Here is a 17,500-nt window from a genome sequence, read left to right as displayed (position 1 = left end):
CTTTGATGGATCAAAAACACACACATACACACACACTCTCTCTCTCTCTCTCTCTCTTTTTCTCTCCTTTTTTCTTTGATCGAAGATCGACGTTGAACACACATCTTTCCAGTTCATTCTACGAAATCGTCGAATACGATTAAAATATCTCCTATAGGTTTTTTCTTGCTGACTATTTCTTATAATAATAATAATAATAATAATAATTAAATTATTATTCTTATTAGATAATAATATAATTATTATTTGATGTTAAACATCGCCTTTCAAAAAGAAACCAATCGAAGTTAATTATCGCGATATTATTTGTGATACGCGATGCACGAAATAATCGAAGATTTATCTTAGCCTCTTCTCTCTCTCTCTCTCTCTCTCTCTCTCTCTCTCTCTCTCTCTCTCTATGTGTGTGTGTGTGTGTTTTAAAGAAGAAACTTTCGACGATAAAATATTTGCGTGCATTGCCAACGGCAAAAGAAGCTTCTCAATGATCTTCCGATAACTTTACGTATCTTTCCAGGTTTGTGTTAGTACGAATTTTCTCTCTTTCTCTCTCTTTCTCTCTCTCTCTCTCTTTCTCTCTCTCTCTCTCTCTCTCTCTCTCTCCTTCATATCCGACCTACTTTTAACTACTTTCGACGTCCCTCTGTTTTTGCAAAATAAATTCCACCGTGTCTAATTTACTTTCCTGTGATTTATGAAAAATACGATGACGACACTGCACCATTTGATCATTTCGTGATTATTCTATTTCTTTTTTTTTTTTCCATTTCTTTTTTTCTTATTCTTTTTTTTCCTATAATAATTAATTACTAATTATTAATCTTTATTATCATAATTAATTATTAAATCTTATTATTATATTAATAATAGTTCACGACTAACAATGAATTATTAATAATTATAATTAACATTTATACATTACTTCGCACAATTCCCTTATCTACGGCTGTGTATACAATTGTGATTAATATACGATCGTTCATAAATAATTATTCTTTATTACTCTTTATACTAATGCATATCGTAATGGCCTGAATGATAACAGTACACCGTTGATCGTGTACGTAGTACACGCGCATTACGTCGCGTGCTTTTCTCCCCTTAGTGGTTACTATGCGATTAATATTTGACTAAAGCTTAATTCAATAATATACGTATGTATATATAAGTATGAGCACCACTCGGTCTGCCTGCAATGGAATCATTAATATATATCGTCTCTACTTTCTTATATCAAACGTTCACGTAATAATTAGAAAATACTTACTTACTTATCATCTCTTTGTACGAACAATTTTATTCTCGAATCAAACATTACAAATGAGTTACAATTCCATTCAAGATTTTCCTTTTATAATTTCTTAATTACTTTTGTATTAATAATTATTATCTGTATTAATTATTTATTTATCTGTATTAATTATTTAATTATCTGTATTAATAATTAAAGGATTATCAAACATACGAATCAATAGTTTTTCCTCTTCCTTCTATTATTTATAATTTTAGAGGAAATAAAGAAAGAGAGAGAGAGAGAGAGAGAGAGAGAGAAAAAAAGAAAATCTTGCCATATAATGAAATCAATGTTACGATATTTTCATCTTGTGAAAATATCGTAAGATTATTCGTAATTGATGAACACGAAGAGACAGGAACGAAGGCTAGCTCGTTTAAATGAAGTTACTTTGTCAGTTACTATATTGACATTACGGAAAGAATACAAACGTAAAGGCCGACATTATGCAATTCTTCTCTCTCTCTCTCTCTCTCTCTCTCTCTCTCTCTCTCTCTCTCTCTCTCCTTCACTTTTCCGAAAGAGAGATAGAGAGGGAGACAGAGAGAGAAAGAGACAAACATGTTACGTACGCGAAGAAGCGTGACGCTTCGATGATTCTCAATTGACTGATATATACACGTATACGTATTGATTCGTGGCACGCGTCTTTCAAGATAGTTACGATCATTTTCAAACATACCTCGGACTTGATAGAAGCGTGTTTTTACACGTGACCGTCGATATCATACGTATATATGTATGAATGTTTCTATCTCTTTAAAATATGTTTGTTCATACATACCTATGTGACGAATATCACACGGATATAATCAAACGTATATAATATATATCGATACGATTGGTGAGACGTTTACGTAAGAATGATAGTCATACTACAGAATATGAGTTTCTTTGTTGCTTTTTTTTTTTTCTTTCTTTTTTTTAATTTTTCTTCTTTTCCTTCTTTTTCTCTTGTTCTTTATTAGAATCGAACGATCAATCGTTCTTTTTTAAAAGTGACTCATAGAAATAGTTTCGTTCCGTTCCATTGACGAAATCAAATCTTATTAATCGTCGTCTTAACGATGACTGATCTAGGATTATAAAAGAAAGAAAGAAAATAAAAAATTTTCATTTGAAGTAAATGACCATCGTGTTCTTCATTAGAAAAGTAAATATATCGTACTAACGAGAATAAACGTGTCATTGTTTGAAATCGATACGATTATTTGATATTTACAATAAATTATCGTCATGACATTAAATGGTTTTAATCTTTTCTAAAAGAAACGATAAGAAAATCAATCCTACGATGTTTCCGATGATGCATCGATATAGATAAATTGTAACACAGACGTTTATCTTCTTAATGGACGATAAAGAAAATCTATCAAACTGAACAAAAGAAAATTTATGAAAATTAGACGATCTCGAGATATCGTCATTTAATTTATTTATAAATAATAATTTATCGATAAACACAGTCACCATCTCGTTTTTGATAAAAAAAAAAAAAAAAAAAAAAAAGACAAAAGTTCAAATCTTATCAAATTATAATCATCGATTATTTATGGAAAATGATTTTTAAATTTTTAATATGTTATCCGATATATTACAAGGAAAAAATTATAGAGATAATAACAATTAAGGATGAGAAAAAAATATTATACGATTGTTCATTTTCTTACTCGAAGATCTTCGCAAGATATATTATTCGAACGAGCAAATAAAATAATAAATTATGTTTGAACGTCAAATCGACGTATAATCCATTCCTCATGATTAATTCATGATCCCATGATGGGAGATGATGATGGGTCGTTTCATCGTTTGTTTTTCTAAATTCCCAGTGAGAAACTTTCGATATGTTCGTGAAACTCGAGATAATCGGAAGTAAAATTGAGACGATGTAGATACTAGATACCTTTACGATTTAGTTAGTACGCCGATATTTCTAACATGAAAGTTCTCACAGAAAAATACTTCAAAGTTCGTACATACGTACATAAATTTACGACGTTTGAAAGTCAAGCAGAAAGCGTGGTTATGTCTGAACGAACTTGAACGATGTTTGCGCTACTTAAAGTTAGATCTTCCATGGAATTTATCGTATTCACTTATTTATGAATTTCCCAAACTCCCCTCTGCCCCTTCCACCTCATGAATAACTTCGTTCAGGATTAATTAAAAATCGGAATGAAATTTATAATCCTTATTTTACGAATGTTCATGAGCGAAAAATTATGAAAAATATTATATTTGTCACGCGTTAATCGTTACGTTTCTTAAGGAAAAAATAAAAAATAAAAAGAAAGAAAAAGAAAAAGAAAGAACACTAGTCGACACGTATCATCGAATAGTAGTGTTCAATACTTTTTTTTAAATTCTCGTCGAACAAAATACCTATAAATCTCGTTATGGGATATGTACTTTCTCGTTAATCACCATATGAACCGCAATAAGGATGACATACGGAGAGTTTTATATAGTACACTAAATGCACGACCAAAAAAAAAAAAAAACCAAAAGAAAAGGAAAAAAAGAAAAAAAATAATTTTTACATTGGATCATCATGGATCATTAAAGAAACGATAACGAAATGGGAAATACTTCAAGTACGAAACAATCAAAAGAAGTGCACGCGTAATTTGCCGATAGGAAAGATACTCGACAAAATAACTAACGGAAGGCACGGAGTATGGAAAAATGTCGGAAGTGTCTCGTGCCATGGACAATCCAGGATAAAAATAGCGAAATATACAATGTAAAGACCAATATCACTGTGAGATTACTGTCGCTTGACCGGAAACTGGGAAAGAGCGTGATGTTGAAAAAGAAAAAAAAAAAAAAAAAATATGATGAAAAAAAAAAAGAGGAGAGAAAAAAGAAACAATAAATAAATAACTAGAAAATACAGGAATAAAATGTCTATCATGTGTTGAAAATAATCAGTTTCGATTTTCGTATTCGCACGCAGAGGAAATTCATTCTATGACGTATAGCGCGAGACGACCATATTTCGATTTAAATTCCAATAGCTTTCCGCGACACCCGACATATTGTGAGATAAAATATAAACGTATAAAAGTTATTACATATAGATATATGTACGTACATATGTATATTTATCTATATACATACATGCAAAAAACACGAAAATTTAAGGTTCGTAATCTTCTTTATAAATCTATAAGGTTTATAATAATTAAATCCATTGTTATATCATACGTACATTTTTCGATGAACGATAAAACGTTGAACATAATAAAATATCCAAACCAAATCGATTAGTCATTTCGTTGTTTGAATATATCGCATTCGGCGATGTATTTTCGAACGAAAAAAAGAGAAAAAAGAAAAAAAGAAAGAAAGAAAAAGAAAAAAAAAAAAAAAAAAAAAAAAAAAATTACTTATCATTTACGATGAGCTTTTCGAAAATTAACATAATAACTATTTTATGACAATGATCATTATCGTAAATTATTTCTTTGATAAAATATGACACGTGTCTATTCATTTTCGTAAATTCTCATTATATCATTGATCAGACGTGACTGTGTAATAATAAGCGAGGATAATTATAATAAATAGGTTATAAAACTCATGAATATTTTATACATGAGCGATTTTTCAAAAGTGATCAGATGTGATCAAAAAAAAAAAAAAGAAGGTTACATATGTAAGTACATATACAACTATGTATAACACACATATGTTGTATGCTCAGATATGTTAAGCCTACGTGTCTCTGATCACGATAGTCTTTCCTAAATGCACGAATATTATATTACTCGAATGCTCCTTACAATTCCCCTTTCGTTTTCGTTTCATCCATTTTTAAAAGAGAACGCATTTATCCTCTATGCACGAGACTCGTCTTGCATTTCTTTCGATTGCCTACGACAACGAGAGATTTTGAAGAAATTCATATTTCTTCTTTTATCCTTCGTAAAAGTTTTTCTTAATAAAAATACTCGAGAAAGGAAAAATGAATTTTTCGTAAAATTCCACTTTGAAATTTTTCACGTATATCACGAAAAATATATGTTTTCAAAGAGAGAGAGAGAGAGAAAGAGAGAGAGAGAGAGAGAGAGAGAGAAAGAGAACTTTCTTGTTAGTTTCCTTTTTCCTTGATGCAATGCTTTCAAATATACCTTTGTATGTATATATATATATGTATTCGTTTGATATGTCAAAAGCAATAAGCTAAGGATAGTAATAGTAGTAGTAGTACTTGTAGTAATAGCACTGCTAGTAATAGTATTAATAGTATCAGTGGAAATAACATTCGTCGTAGTATCAATCATCCTCAACGGCAGATATTCTCTTACGGAAGATCACAGCATTCCGTTTCTACTCTCAATGGATTCCACGAATAACAGAATCCCATCTTCAATAATGGTCATTTTCAATTTTGTAAAAACCATTTGTGACAACAAACATAATCGATTTCGAATAACTTCGCAAATGTTGCTTTTACGTTCAAACAACGTAACTTTCTATCGAGAAGATTAATATGAGAACACGATAGAAGAACGAATTAAAATGATATTCCTTTCTATAATCAATCCTGATCTTTACGATAAAAAAAACAATTATCTTCGTTCATTGCCAAGTTACAGTTCAAATTACACGAGATTATTAATTATTTTCCAACGAGTTTTACCTCGATAGAAAAAAAAAAAAAAAAAAAAAAAAAAAAAAAAAAAAAAAAAAGTATAATCCAATTTTTATTTAAAACATATTTTGCGGTTAGAAAAATTTGTTTGTAAGTCTCGATGCAGCCCGTAAGAAAGAGGAGAATACAAATTCGAATTGCAAATCTTACGAACGATGAGATTCTACGAAAAATGTATAGTACATTTGTAAATTCACTTTTACTATCTCGATTTATACATATATATATATATATATATATATTCATAGAAATGTAATGTACAATGTATATCTATTTACAATACTATTCTAATTTAAATGAGCTCTTTAAAAAAGAAAGACGAGAAGAACACGTGATAAGAGACATTCATTGATCTAAAAACGCTTCAATGACGTCGAGATATTTGCATTACGATAAAACGTTTAATGCGTTGGAAAATTATTTCGGTGATGTTACTCGTAGTATAGATTTATTAGAGGATTATTCGTTATCGTACACGAATAACGTGAACAAAAAATCTACAAGAGAAATAAAAAGAGCATATATATATATATATATATATATATATATATATATATATATATATATATATATATATATATATTTGTTCATGATGTTTGTATAAACTTTTGAACTTACGAAAGGAAAATTTAAACGCGGTCACAACTATTTCACGTTCTTTTAACATGACGTTGATTTAACTGAAATTAATTTAATGCGAGATAATAATACTAAACAACGACGAATTACGTTGAAATTTTCACCTTGGTTTTACTATTTCGCTTTAACGCGCAAAATTCCCACGACAAAACATTCCCCGACACGAATTCTTTCCTCTAAATTTCACGAACACTCAATGACTCTTTGGTCCTCTCGACTTGTTTTATATCTATATCATGTCCGTAATCTTTTCCGGCAATATTTACTTTACGTCGTATATATATATATATATATATATATATATATATATATGTAATAATGTCAATTGGTCATTTTATATTCAAAAGACAATCGTACTAATGGATCCATTCTCTCTTTTAAAAGAGACAAGAGAAAATATGTAACGCGAAACTCTCTTCTTTAATGCTTGATATACATATTGTACTTATGTGCATATCTAAGTACATGGATGTATACATTTATGTATACGGAGAAGAGTATTATTTATACATCATTTCTACATCATTATTTACATCAATTTTACTTAAAAGGTATCAAAGAAAATGACGAATTCATGATCACTGATGTGTATTATGAAAAATTTATTTGATAGAATATAAGAACAGTGAATAATCACCGAGAGAGAGAGAGAGAGAGAGAGAGAGAGAGAGAGAGAGAGAGAGAGAGAGAGAGAAAAGAAACGACCAGTACGCAATGCGTACAATAAAAGGAAAATAAAGTTTAATTGCACGAATACGTTTTATTACTCAGGGTACCATTATTTTCGAAAAGAGATGTCACTACAGAAGAGAACCTTAGGGGGAAATTTTATAGCTATGCGTGTGCTGTGACTCGAAACAGGATTCTACGTCTTTGTCCTTCGTCCCTTATTTAGGATCGTCATTTATCAAGGCTCGGAAAGTCGAGAGAAAGAAAGAGAGAGAAAGAGAGAAAGAGAGAGAGAGAGAGAGAGAACACTTGTACGATGTTAAATAACTTGCAAATTTAATACTGTTTAGTACTCTTCTAGTGAGCAACAAGTTTACGAGAAAATTTCATTCCAATTCGAATCACGAGAAATCTATTCGAATCGCGACTTTAGTTTTCTTCCTTCTTCGATTCGATCGGGAAGAGAATCAAACATGAAACGCAGATAGTTGTATTATTAGAAACGATGCGTCGACAACATTAACGTGGCCTTCATTGCAGTCGAGACTCTCCGTGTCTATATATGTACATATGTATGTACGTATGTATGTATGTATGTATGTATGTATTTACATGCACGAATGTATTTTATTCGTATAAGAGAGTATTTAGAGATGAACTCGCGAGGTCTTCCTGTCAATGTGGGTCAATTAATTCGATGTATCGATTTTTCTTTTTGTACACGACCGAAACGCGACAAGGGCGATTCTTTGCGATTTATCGTAGTACTTTCTTTTTTATTTTTTTATTTTTTTTTTTTTTTGTTTCTTTTGTTTTCTTTTCTTTTTTTTCCTTTCGCGTAAACGCTCACGGCGAAAATGAAAAATAAATAAAGAAGGAAAAAAAAAATAATCTACGACAAAGATGGTTACAGGAAGGAATAATATTTGAATTAGTCGACCATGGATTACTACTATTCGACTACGTGGTTAAGAATAAATGATTAATATCGACAGTTATATCAACTGTTTCGTTTATTCGTTCGATTGCAAGTAACTAGACGGAACAAGTAATTATAGGCTCTTCAATGATAATTGGAAACGATCGATACGTGCGAATCAACCTCTAGCAAATTGCCGATGATCGTTAATTGGAGGGTTGGTCGTGCGAGAATTACGTTCGCTTACGATCGCACATTTCTAGATCGTCTAACAAATCTGTTTTTGAACGTATATTCTTTATATCATTCGAGCTCTTCTTTTTCTTTGATTTTTCTTTTTTATATAAATCATGCACCAACAACTTTCGAGAATATATTTTTCTCGATAAAAAAAAAAAAAATAAAACAAAATGAAATAAAATAATATAAAATAAAATAAAGTAAAATAAAAATTAAAATAAGGAAAATAAGGAAAATAAGGAAAATAAGGAAAATAAGGAAAATAGATCTTTATATGTAACTTATAAGGAATTTCGTTTCGAGTTAGTTTGGGGAAAAAATAAATAAATAAAAAAAGAATAAAAAAAAAATAAAACTAAAAGTCAAATGTTAGAAAACAGAACCAATTTAAGCACGTCGATCTTTCATCATATCGTCAGTAGAAATACGAATTCAAATTTTGTACGAACAAACAATCGTGTTTCCAAAAATTTTATGATTATACTACCACGTACATTAGAATCTCTCGCTGGAATCGCAAATACACATTTCGCAAGAAGGAAAACATATATCGTAGGTACGCTTCAGCGTTACAGATTTATGTAAACAAACTCGTACATGTACATAAACAAGGCGGCAATGGATATCTCTAAGCACGATGCAGCTGCGCCTTCAAATTGGTATATAAATCGATCAAAATTATTGCTTCGACTAATATCTATAAGTAGCAAAATGAAAACTATTTTCAGTTAGGCCAATTACTGAGTTCTCTCATACATTATAATTTATAAATGTAGCAAGCACAAAGTAAAATAAAATTTAATATCACGACTACGATTATTCTATTAAAATTGCATATAATACTATTACCTATATAATTACATGTATGCAAGACGACAATATATATATATATTATATATATATATAATGCAGGTTTCCTAGCTACGTACGATTTGTAATATTTATTTTTCTATGGTATAAATATATAATAAAGTTTTCTTTACATTAAAAATCCATCCGATCTGACAAATAGATAAAGCAAGAAAATCATAATAAAACACACGTGAAAATGTCATCACCATATTCGCCTTTAGAATATTTTCCATTTTGTTTTTTTTTTTCTTTTTTTTTTTTTTTGCAAACGTTATAAACCCCGACTGTACTATTGTTCGCGATTTTTCAAATATTCTTTTGTTCATACCTGATCGTTCTCTGCCTACGCGTAGTATCTGACAATTTTCGTGTTGATGTTCCCAATTTTCTATAGAACTGCCATTACTCAGTGACGTAACTCTCTCTCGTAAACGCGACGATGTAATCGCGTGTTATAACGAAAGAATGCATCCAAGTATATACATATATGTATATCCATATATATGAATACGAAATAGAAAGAGAGAGAGAGAGAGAGAGAGAGAGAGAGAGAGAGAGAGAGTGAAAGAGAGAATGAAAGAGAGAGAGAGAGGGAGAGAGAGAGAGAGAGAGAAAGAGATGGAGAGCTTTCATGCTGTTTCCCCCAAATGCTGGGCTTCCCATACTTGCGTAGACATTAGATTGACGTATTTGACGTCATTGATTTCATCTCGATAGGAAAAATTTCCGCGTAAGCTTAAAAGGAAAAAAAAAAAGTACCTTTTATTATCTGTTATCTACGTTATTATTATTTTGTATCATCGGAAGTTGGGAAATGCTTTCTCTTCATATTACAGTCGTTCATCTTTCGAGAATTAGAATAATTAAGAAAATAGAAAAAAAAAAGGGGGACAAACAAGAGAAAGAAAAAAACGTCATATTTATGAATATGAAAATATCGTCGTATAATTCTTAATAATATTAAAGAAATCTTAAAGATCTTTCCCTTAGATCGTAATATTGATCGAAAGAAAATTCTTTGCGAACTGATAATAACGAGACACGAGAGAACGTGATTATTTATCAAATAAACTTGAGAAGACGGTTTGTGTATTAGATAAGATAAACAATTTTCCCACGAACGATGAGAAATATAATATAGAACAACAACACCGTTATGTATTTTCAACTACAATTGTCAACGTCAAAATTGTATCAAGAGATGGCTGGTTATTATATTAAGGTGGTATATATATCTCGTTCTCCAAAAAAAAAAAAAAAAAAAAAGAAAAAGAAAGGTTTCATCGATGCTTCATACTACGTGAGAGGAAAGAAAATATATTGGAAGTGGAAATTAACGAAAGATAACTTCGTGAAGAGTCTCGTAAAGAAAATAAAATTAAAATAGACGACGATGGAGAAAAGAAAGATGAAAATTCAGAATAAAAGAGAGAGAGAGAGAGAGAGAGAAAGAGAGAGACAGAGAGGAGGGGGGAGGGGAAGAAGAAATCGATGAATTATAAAAAGATGTTTGTATCGATGTTTTTTTTTCTTTTTTTTTTTTTTTTTATATAAAATTAGAATAATTGTGATAAGATGACTTGTTGCAATAGTAACAAAGAATTCGATAATACTTGTCGTTCATTTTTGTAAATATCGAATTTGTAATTCTCATTCGCTCTCTCTCTCTCTCTCTCTCTCTCTCTCTCTCTCTCTTTTTTCCGCTTTGCTTTCTGTCTAATTTATTGCCGCCCGCTTTTTTTGCAAAACGGACACGCGAAATTCGTGGAAAATTAGCAAGGAACTTGGCGAATTCTCGAAACCACGATGGCCTCCTTTATCTATTATATACACGAGAAACGAACGAGCGAATGGTACCAATATATTTCGTTTTCTATCGTGAAAAAAAAGGAAACAAAACAAAAAAAAAAACAGAAACCAAAGAATATGTGTATCATCGAATCCAGCCTATTTCGATGCTCCTATCACGTAGTCAGGTCAAGGGAGTGCGTTACTAGCGACCTCAACAAATAAAGAGAAAGACAAAAAGAAGGCCTCTCGTACGAACGAGTCACATAATATTTGTTGATCTATTTATCATCAAGAAGTAAAAATTCGGCGGTAGATAAAGCGACATCGAACAAAAAAAAAAAAAAAAGAAGAGGAAAAAGAATCTCTTCTTATTTGACCGCGAATGTATTTATCTTCTTTCTCGCTCGTGAAGAAAAATCTAATAAAAAAGAAAAAAAAAAAAGGAAAGAAAAGAAAAAAAGGGATGACTAATTTGGAAATCTTTCTGAAAAAAAAAAAAAAAAAAAAATACGAGAACGTTCCAACTTTAAATTTTACAATCAATTTTTCTTGCACGATAATAAGTCAACGACAGATTTGTAAAATGTACATTTTTGTCGAATTGCTTTGAATATCTAACCTGAATCATCCTATTCAATTTAATCCTAACACAATTATTCTATTCAATTGTTATTGAGTACACACACACACACATATATATATACATATAAATATATATATACACACACACATATGTATATATTTTGCTATGTATATATCTCAAAACTCGAGTTGGTTTAATGTATACTTATATATCAACATGACCTAATTTGAACTTTTCTACAATTCTCTTTAAACGGATAAAAATATTATCTTAAAAAAAAGGAGAAAAATATTCTATCAAGTATTCTATCAAAAAATTATCATCTGAATGATTATTTATAATAACCTTTGTGCGATCGATGATATGGTTTAACGAACTGATTAGTACGCAAGATCTGCGCGCTCGAACGAAAGTACTATGATAATATGTATGAAATTAAGATTATTATGACCGTGATGTTTCGATCTGAAAAAAGAAAGACGAACGAATAAATGGAAATAAATTGATTCGATTGACTCACTTCGACGATTTCGATGAAAATGTCGTGAGAACGAATAAAAAATACAATGAATCACATGTCTACGACGATGAATATAAGACGCATATTTTGTTATCGATATAAATGTAACGTCGTTTGAAATTCAAATGATATTTTACGTGACGAAATAAGTGTCGTAAGTATTAACGATATCAAATACATTTAATTAACTATCGTGAAAACAAAACAAAAAATTATATATATATATATACATATATATATATATATATATATATATATATATATATATATATATATATAAATACGACGAAATACGTTTGACCTTATTTAATTAATATTTAAAATATACATTAGAAGAAAGTAAAAGTATCGAATCCAATTTAAATAAATAAGATCGGCTTAACAAAGCCGATTGTTACAGAATAATCGAACTTTTCGCCTTTCTAATCGCATTATCAACTACCTACGCGTACGTATATAAATACATATATTTTTCCTTTCAAAAACGATTCGACGAACGTGACTCGGTCTCTCGATCGTTCAATGACGTTAGTCTCGTGCACATAGGAAAGTCCGTTGGTGTTACGTGACGTAATTAAACTGTCTCGTGCGTAAACATTTTTATAATATCATCCGAATATGCACAATGATGAAAAGGTGATCAAAAAAGGTGCTGAGCTTTAAATGGAATCGAATCTGCTTTCTTCTTATACCGGATGATTTGCGTAAATTGAGTTATCGACTTGCATATGCGCATAATAAAAAATAAAATAATATCGACGAACGTTTCTCAAAGAGACAATAGAACGCAAATACTTGTATGTGCTAATTATAATGATCAGGCACATTTACTGTTCGCTAATACGTTGAAAATAAATTGCAAAAAAAAAAAAAAAAAAGAAAAAAAAAGGAAATATCCTTTACCTCTTATTTTTTTATTTTTTTTTTTTCCCCTACTCCTTTCCCAATCTTTTAATGATATACTCGACAACGAACGTGGGTGGAAATGTCAAAGGAAAATGGCAACATAAACGAGGGACGACTTATTTCCGTATCAATGTAACTCTTTCTTCTCTTTCTATAAACAACTTTGTGGCAAGGTAAGAACATTCAATGTTTTGATGAAAGCGATAGATAAACAAAGAAAAATGCATCTTCTCAAGAAATTGAGAGAGAATGAGATAAAAAGCGAGCGAGAGAGAGAGAGAGGGAGAGAGAGAGAGAGAGAGAGAGAGAGAGTGAGAAAGAAAGAAGCAAAATTTTAAAAAAAGTAGAACGAGAGATTCTTCCATGTTCGCGATCAAATTAAGACGATCAAACGTAATAAGCAACTTGAAACTTCTCTTGTTTTTTTCGAACGAGATCATTTAATTATATATTGATTTATATTTATGATACTTGATACATAACTTTTATCTTTTTGCTTGTTTAACGGGGACTTTCATCTTGGTTGAATTTAAATTAAAATCTTTATCGGTTGAGTCTTACTGAAATAGAGTGTGAGAGAGAGAGAGAGAGAGAGAGAGAGAGAGAGAGAGAGAGAGAGGGAGAGAGATAGAGAATTGGAAAGATGAAATTTCAAATCTTTCATTTTTACTATACTACCAAGTCATTTGAACTTTTTCCTTTAAATAATGTAAAAAGTTTTCCTTTCAACAAGTATCATACAATATCATTAGGGGAATTAAGAAAAAATACAGAGAAGTATTTATCATAACAATATATAATTAAAAAGTATTTCACTATTTATCTTGTACACTTTGGGCACTTTATCATATCGTGTCATTATGACAAAAGCTCTCACTATTGTTTCCCTTCCGCCGTTACAAGTTCGTTAAGGGATTATCCGGAAATTATTACACGTTGGAGGACAAGAAAATTAACTATCGTTTTCCCAGGATAATTTAGAGATTTTCTCTCGAGTTTATAGTTGATGGTAGGATCCTCAAGAAATTCTATTGAAATATCCCGACGTACAAAGTAGTTTATCATAAAATATTATGATATAAAATTTGTAATTCTCGTCTAAGTATAGGCAATATGTGGATAAAGGAAATTTTTTTTTTTTAAAATGATAAAAATTGATTAGAAAGATAAATAAAAATATAATAGATAATTAAAGAAAGTAAAGAAAGTGTACCGTCCGATATCATTCTTGAATAATATTCTTGCGTTTGAAAATGGCTACGATTTTGATGATTAGGTAATATATTTATGAGCATTTACATATAATCGGGTTTATATATATGCGAACTCGTCGTTCGAATGTGAAACTCGTACAAGTAATTTCATCATTTTTCATGAATATTCTTACGATGTCCTTGATAAACGATTATCCTTCGTTTATTAAAGAAATCGACTATCTTTTCAAACTTTTTATTAGAATTTTTCAATATATATATAAGATATGTATACAAACACGTATATACGTATGTATGTATTTTTATACGTATTTGTAAATGTTGTTTAAAAGAGAAAAATAATCCTTAAAAGCTTAGAACGTGTACGTACCTTAAGGGAGGCCATATCGGACACGGACCGATGAGTCTGAATAGTTTCCAGCTGGTCCAAACACCAATCCAATTCTTCCATCGTTTCCACGGCAAGTTTTATGTAGGGCTCCTCTAAAAAGTTCAAATAGAAAAAACGAAATAATAAAGTTTGTACGTTTCATTGTTAAATAAAAAATGGTCGAATTTACAAAAGAATATTATTCGATATTTTTCGATTCAAAGCACGCAGATACATATTGAACATATATATGTATGTATGTACTTTTGATTTTAATACGTACAATACGTCCGACTTAAATGTATAAATCCTAATAATTACCTTAAATATTCGAAGATGCAAAAATTGCTTAAGACGAACGTTAGAAACGTAATGCAAAGAAAATTTCATGATCTTCTGTTAATCCATCTTTCTCTAATTCTCTTAATAAATATTATTCATATTTAAAATAAATTAAACAACGATTTGTTTATGCAAATCGTAAAATGTATTTTTGGATTATCGTATAACCAATCATTCGAAAATTTTCAAAGATATTTCTCTTTCAAAACAAAAAACAAGAAGTTCTACCTCGTTTTTCTTGTTTCTCGAATAGACGTTGTAAAATATATAAATCGATATTTACCTCCGGGTGCCAGGATCCGTGGCTGTGGCGTACTGCTACCCTGCGCCCCGCTACTCCTTCGTGATCTATAAAAAATAATTATTTTTTATTTTTCTTCTTTTCTTAAAATTTTCTTTTTTTTTTTTTTTTTTTTTTTTTTTATATACTTCATTACCATCCTTCCTCGATGCACTTTCATACTCTTTCATTTTTCATTTCTCTTTTTTATTCGAACGTTTCCTTTTTTCTTTTTCTTCCTTTTTCTTTTCTTTTTTTCTTTTTTTTTTTTTTTAATTTCTATCTCATTAAGAAAACGTATCGATAAATGCATCAATTTTCGATGGATGAAAAAAAACCAAAAAAAAAGAAGGAAACATAAACAAAAAAAAAAAAACAAAAAAAAAGGATATACTCACTTGTTGGTCGGGACATTCGTGAGCGACAAGAAATTGTTCCGAACCGCACGAAGAGAAGCGAGTATCTGCGCGAACGGCGTAACGATGAGATCCTCTCCATGACTGTAAAATGAAAAAGAAATTCTCATTCTCTTAATCGTTAAAAGAATAACATACATATCTATGTCTCGAATGACAACGTATCGCTTGAGAGCGTGATCGTCGATCATCGAAAAACTGTCTATCTACATCCTTTTCGAAAAGGGGATACAAATCTACAAATGGAACACATGCAAGCGTGACCTCGCCCGTCTTTTTATTATTATTATTATTATTATTATTATTATTATTATTATTATTATTATTATTATTATTATTATTATTATTATTATTTTTCTTTTTTTTTTTATTATCGTAACAAAAGAATTACGTTTTATGGGATGCAAACGTGCGTCAGCGAGTACTTCTCCTTTTCTATACACGTTCTTTCATCTGTTTTTTCTTTTTCTTTTTTTTTTTTTTTTTTCATTCTTCCATTTCTTTCATTCATATATCGCAGTCGATTTAAAAATCGCGACAAGGAGATTTGCATGATGTCATTGTTACTGAATGTCTTTTTTCTGTTTTTTTTTTTTTTTTTTTGTTTATAATAATAAACGATTGATCTGTCGAATTGCGTCACATCATTTTACATTTCAACATATTTAAAAATAAAAAGACGTTTTGTTGTGCACTTTGAAGGCACATATATATATATACACATACATATATATCAATTCAACAAGAGAGCGATTATACGGAGGCATAAGTGTCGGCATCTATGGTCGAGAGGAGGAACGACCATGATGACTATAAGTATCTTCTTTTCTCGATATAGCTTAAAGCTATTCCCGCCAAAGCGTTTAAAAAAGATACTCGGAATGTTTCATAGTAATTCAATGTACTTACATCACGCTGATTTCTCTCTTTTACGTTTATAACATTTCGAATAAAATTAAATCCTTCAATGTTACATATCACCGATATGACAAGGACAATTGTATCCATTTATATTTTTCTAGATTTAAATTTAACTATTTTCATTATCGTTTCTCTCTCTCTCTCTCTCTCTCTCTCTCTCTTTCTCTTTCTCTCTCTTTTTATTCTTTTTCCTTTTTTTTCATTTTTCTTTTTTAATTTGCACCTCTCGATCATCATCTCAATAGCTTTTATTCTAATGACCATCGGAGGAAATCCAACGTAGTTGTATAGATTTTTTTGTCCGAGGTAAAACATTTAATTATCTAATGGACATTACTTCCCTTTGTGACTTTTTCATTTCGAGAATTTAACGACGATGTACACGTTGAATTTCACAACTCTCTTTCCCATTATGGACGAGATTTTTAAATTCGAAACATCAATTCAATTCTGTCGAATCAAAACGCAAAATATCGTTCAAAAAGAAGAAACATACATATATATGCGTGTGTATGTGTGTGTGTGTGTGTGTGTTAATGTGTCTGTATACGTATCATCTATTTCGTTTCGAAAGATTGTTGAAATAAACGTTTCGGGATTATAAATTGAAATTGTTGACGAGAAACGCGTGGCTAGCTTCTATTAGCGTAAAATTCAAATTTCATTCATAAATTTAACGTATGTATTTAGAATAGCGAAAATATATGTTTTGTATGCTTAAAATGAAACGCAGAAAGTTTGAGTTAAATTTAAACATCAGCATAACAGATTGGCACCTTAAAGGGGAGCAGTGGAGTCGAATAGATCGCGTTATTATTCTAAACATGTCGGGCTAATCGTCGTCCGTATAATGCATTGAAAACATCAGACCTGGAAACACGATT

General features: G+C 30.3%; 1 protein-coding gene and 1 long non-coding RNA gene across 18 annotated transcripts in view; both read right to left on the bottom strand.

Moving 5' to 3' along the window:
* The window catches only part of LOC124950291 (cAMP-specific 3',5'-cyclic phosphodiesterase), a 333,991-nt gene that overhangs the window by 24,048 nt on the left and 292,443 nt on the right, over window positions 1-17,500 (bottom strand). For all 17 annotated transcript variants that reach the window (XM_047496751.1, XM_047496752.1, XM_047496758.1 and 14 more), the window contains 3 exons: window positions 15,678-15,779; window positions 15,283-15,347; window positions 14,658-14,770 (listed from right to left, as the gene is read on the bottom strand). In XM_047496751.1, the coding sequence (XP_047352707.1) occupies window positions 14,658-14,770; window positions 15,283-15,347; window positions 15,678-15,779 (280 nt within the window). The remainder of the gene's footprint in view (window positions 1-14,657; window positions 14,771-15,282; window positions 15,348-15,677; window positions 15,780-17,500) is intronic.
* On the bottom strand, window positions 922-2,707 carry LOC124950298. The gene is made up of 2 exons (XR_007101315.1): window positions 1,268-2,707; window positions 922-1,190 (listed from the first exon to the last, which is right to left on the bottom strand). It is a non-coding gene; the product is annotated as an uncharacterized LOC124950298 (long non-coding RNA).

The sequence above is a fragment of the Vespa velutina genome, chromosome 7 (assembly GCF_912470025.1).
Source record: "Vespa velutina chromosome 7, iVesVel2.1, whole genome shotgun sequence".
Taxonomy (NCBI): Eukaryota; Metazoa; Arthropoda; class Insecta; order Hymenoptera; family Vespidae; genus Vespa; species Vespa velutina.
The sequence above is the reverse complement of the archived record's forward strand: the minus strand, read 5'-3'. Positions and strand labels throughout refer to the sequence as shown.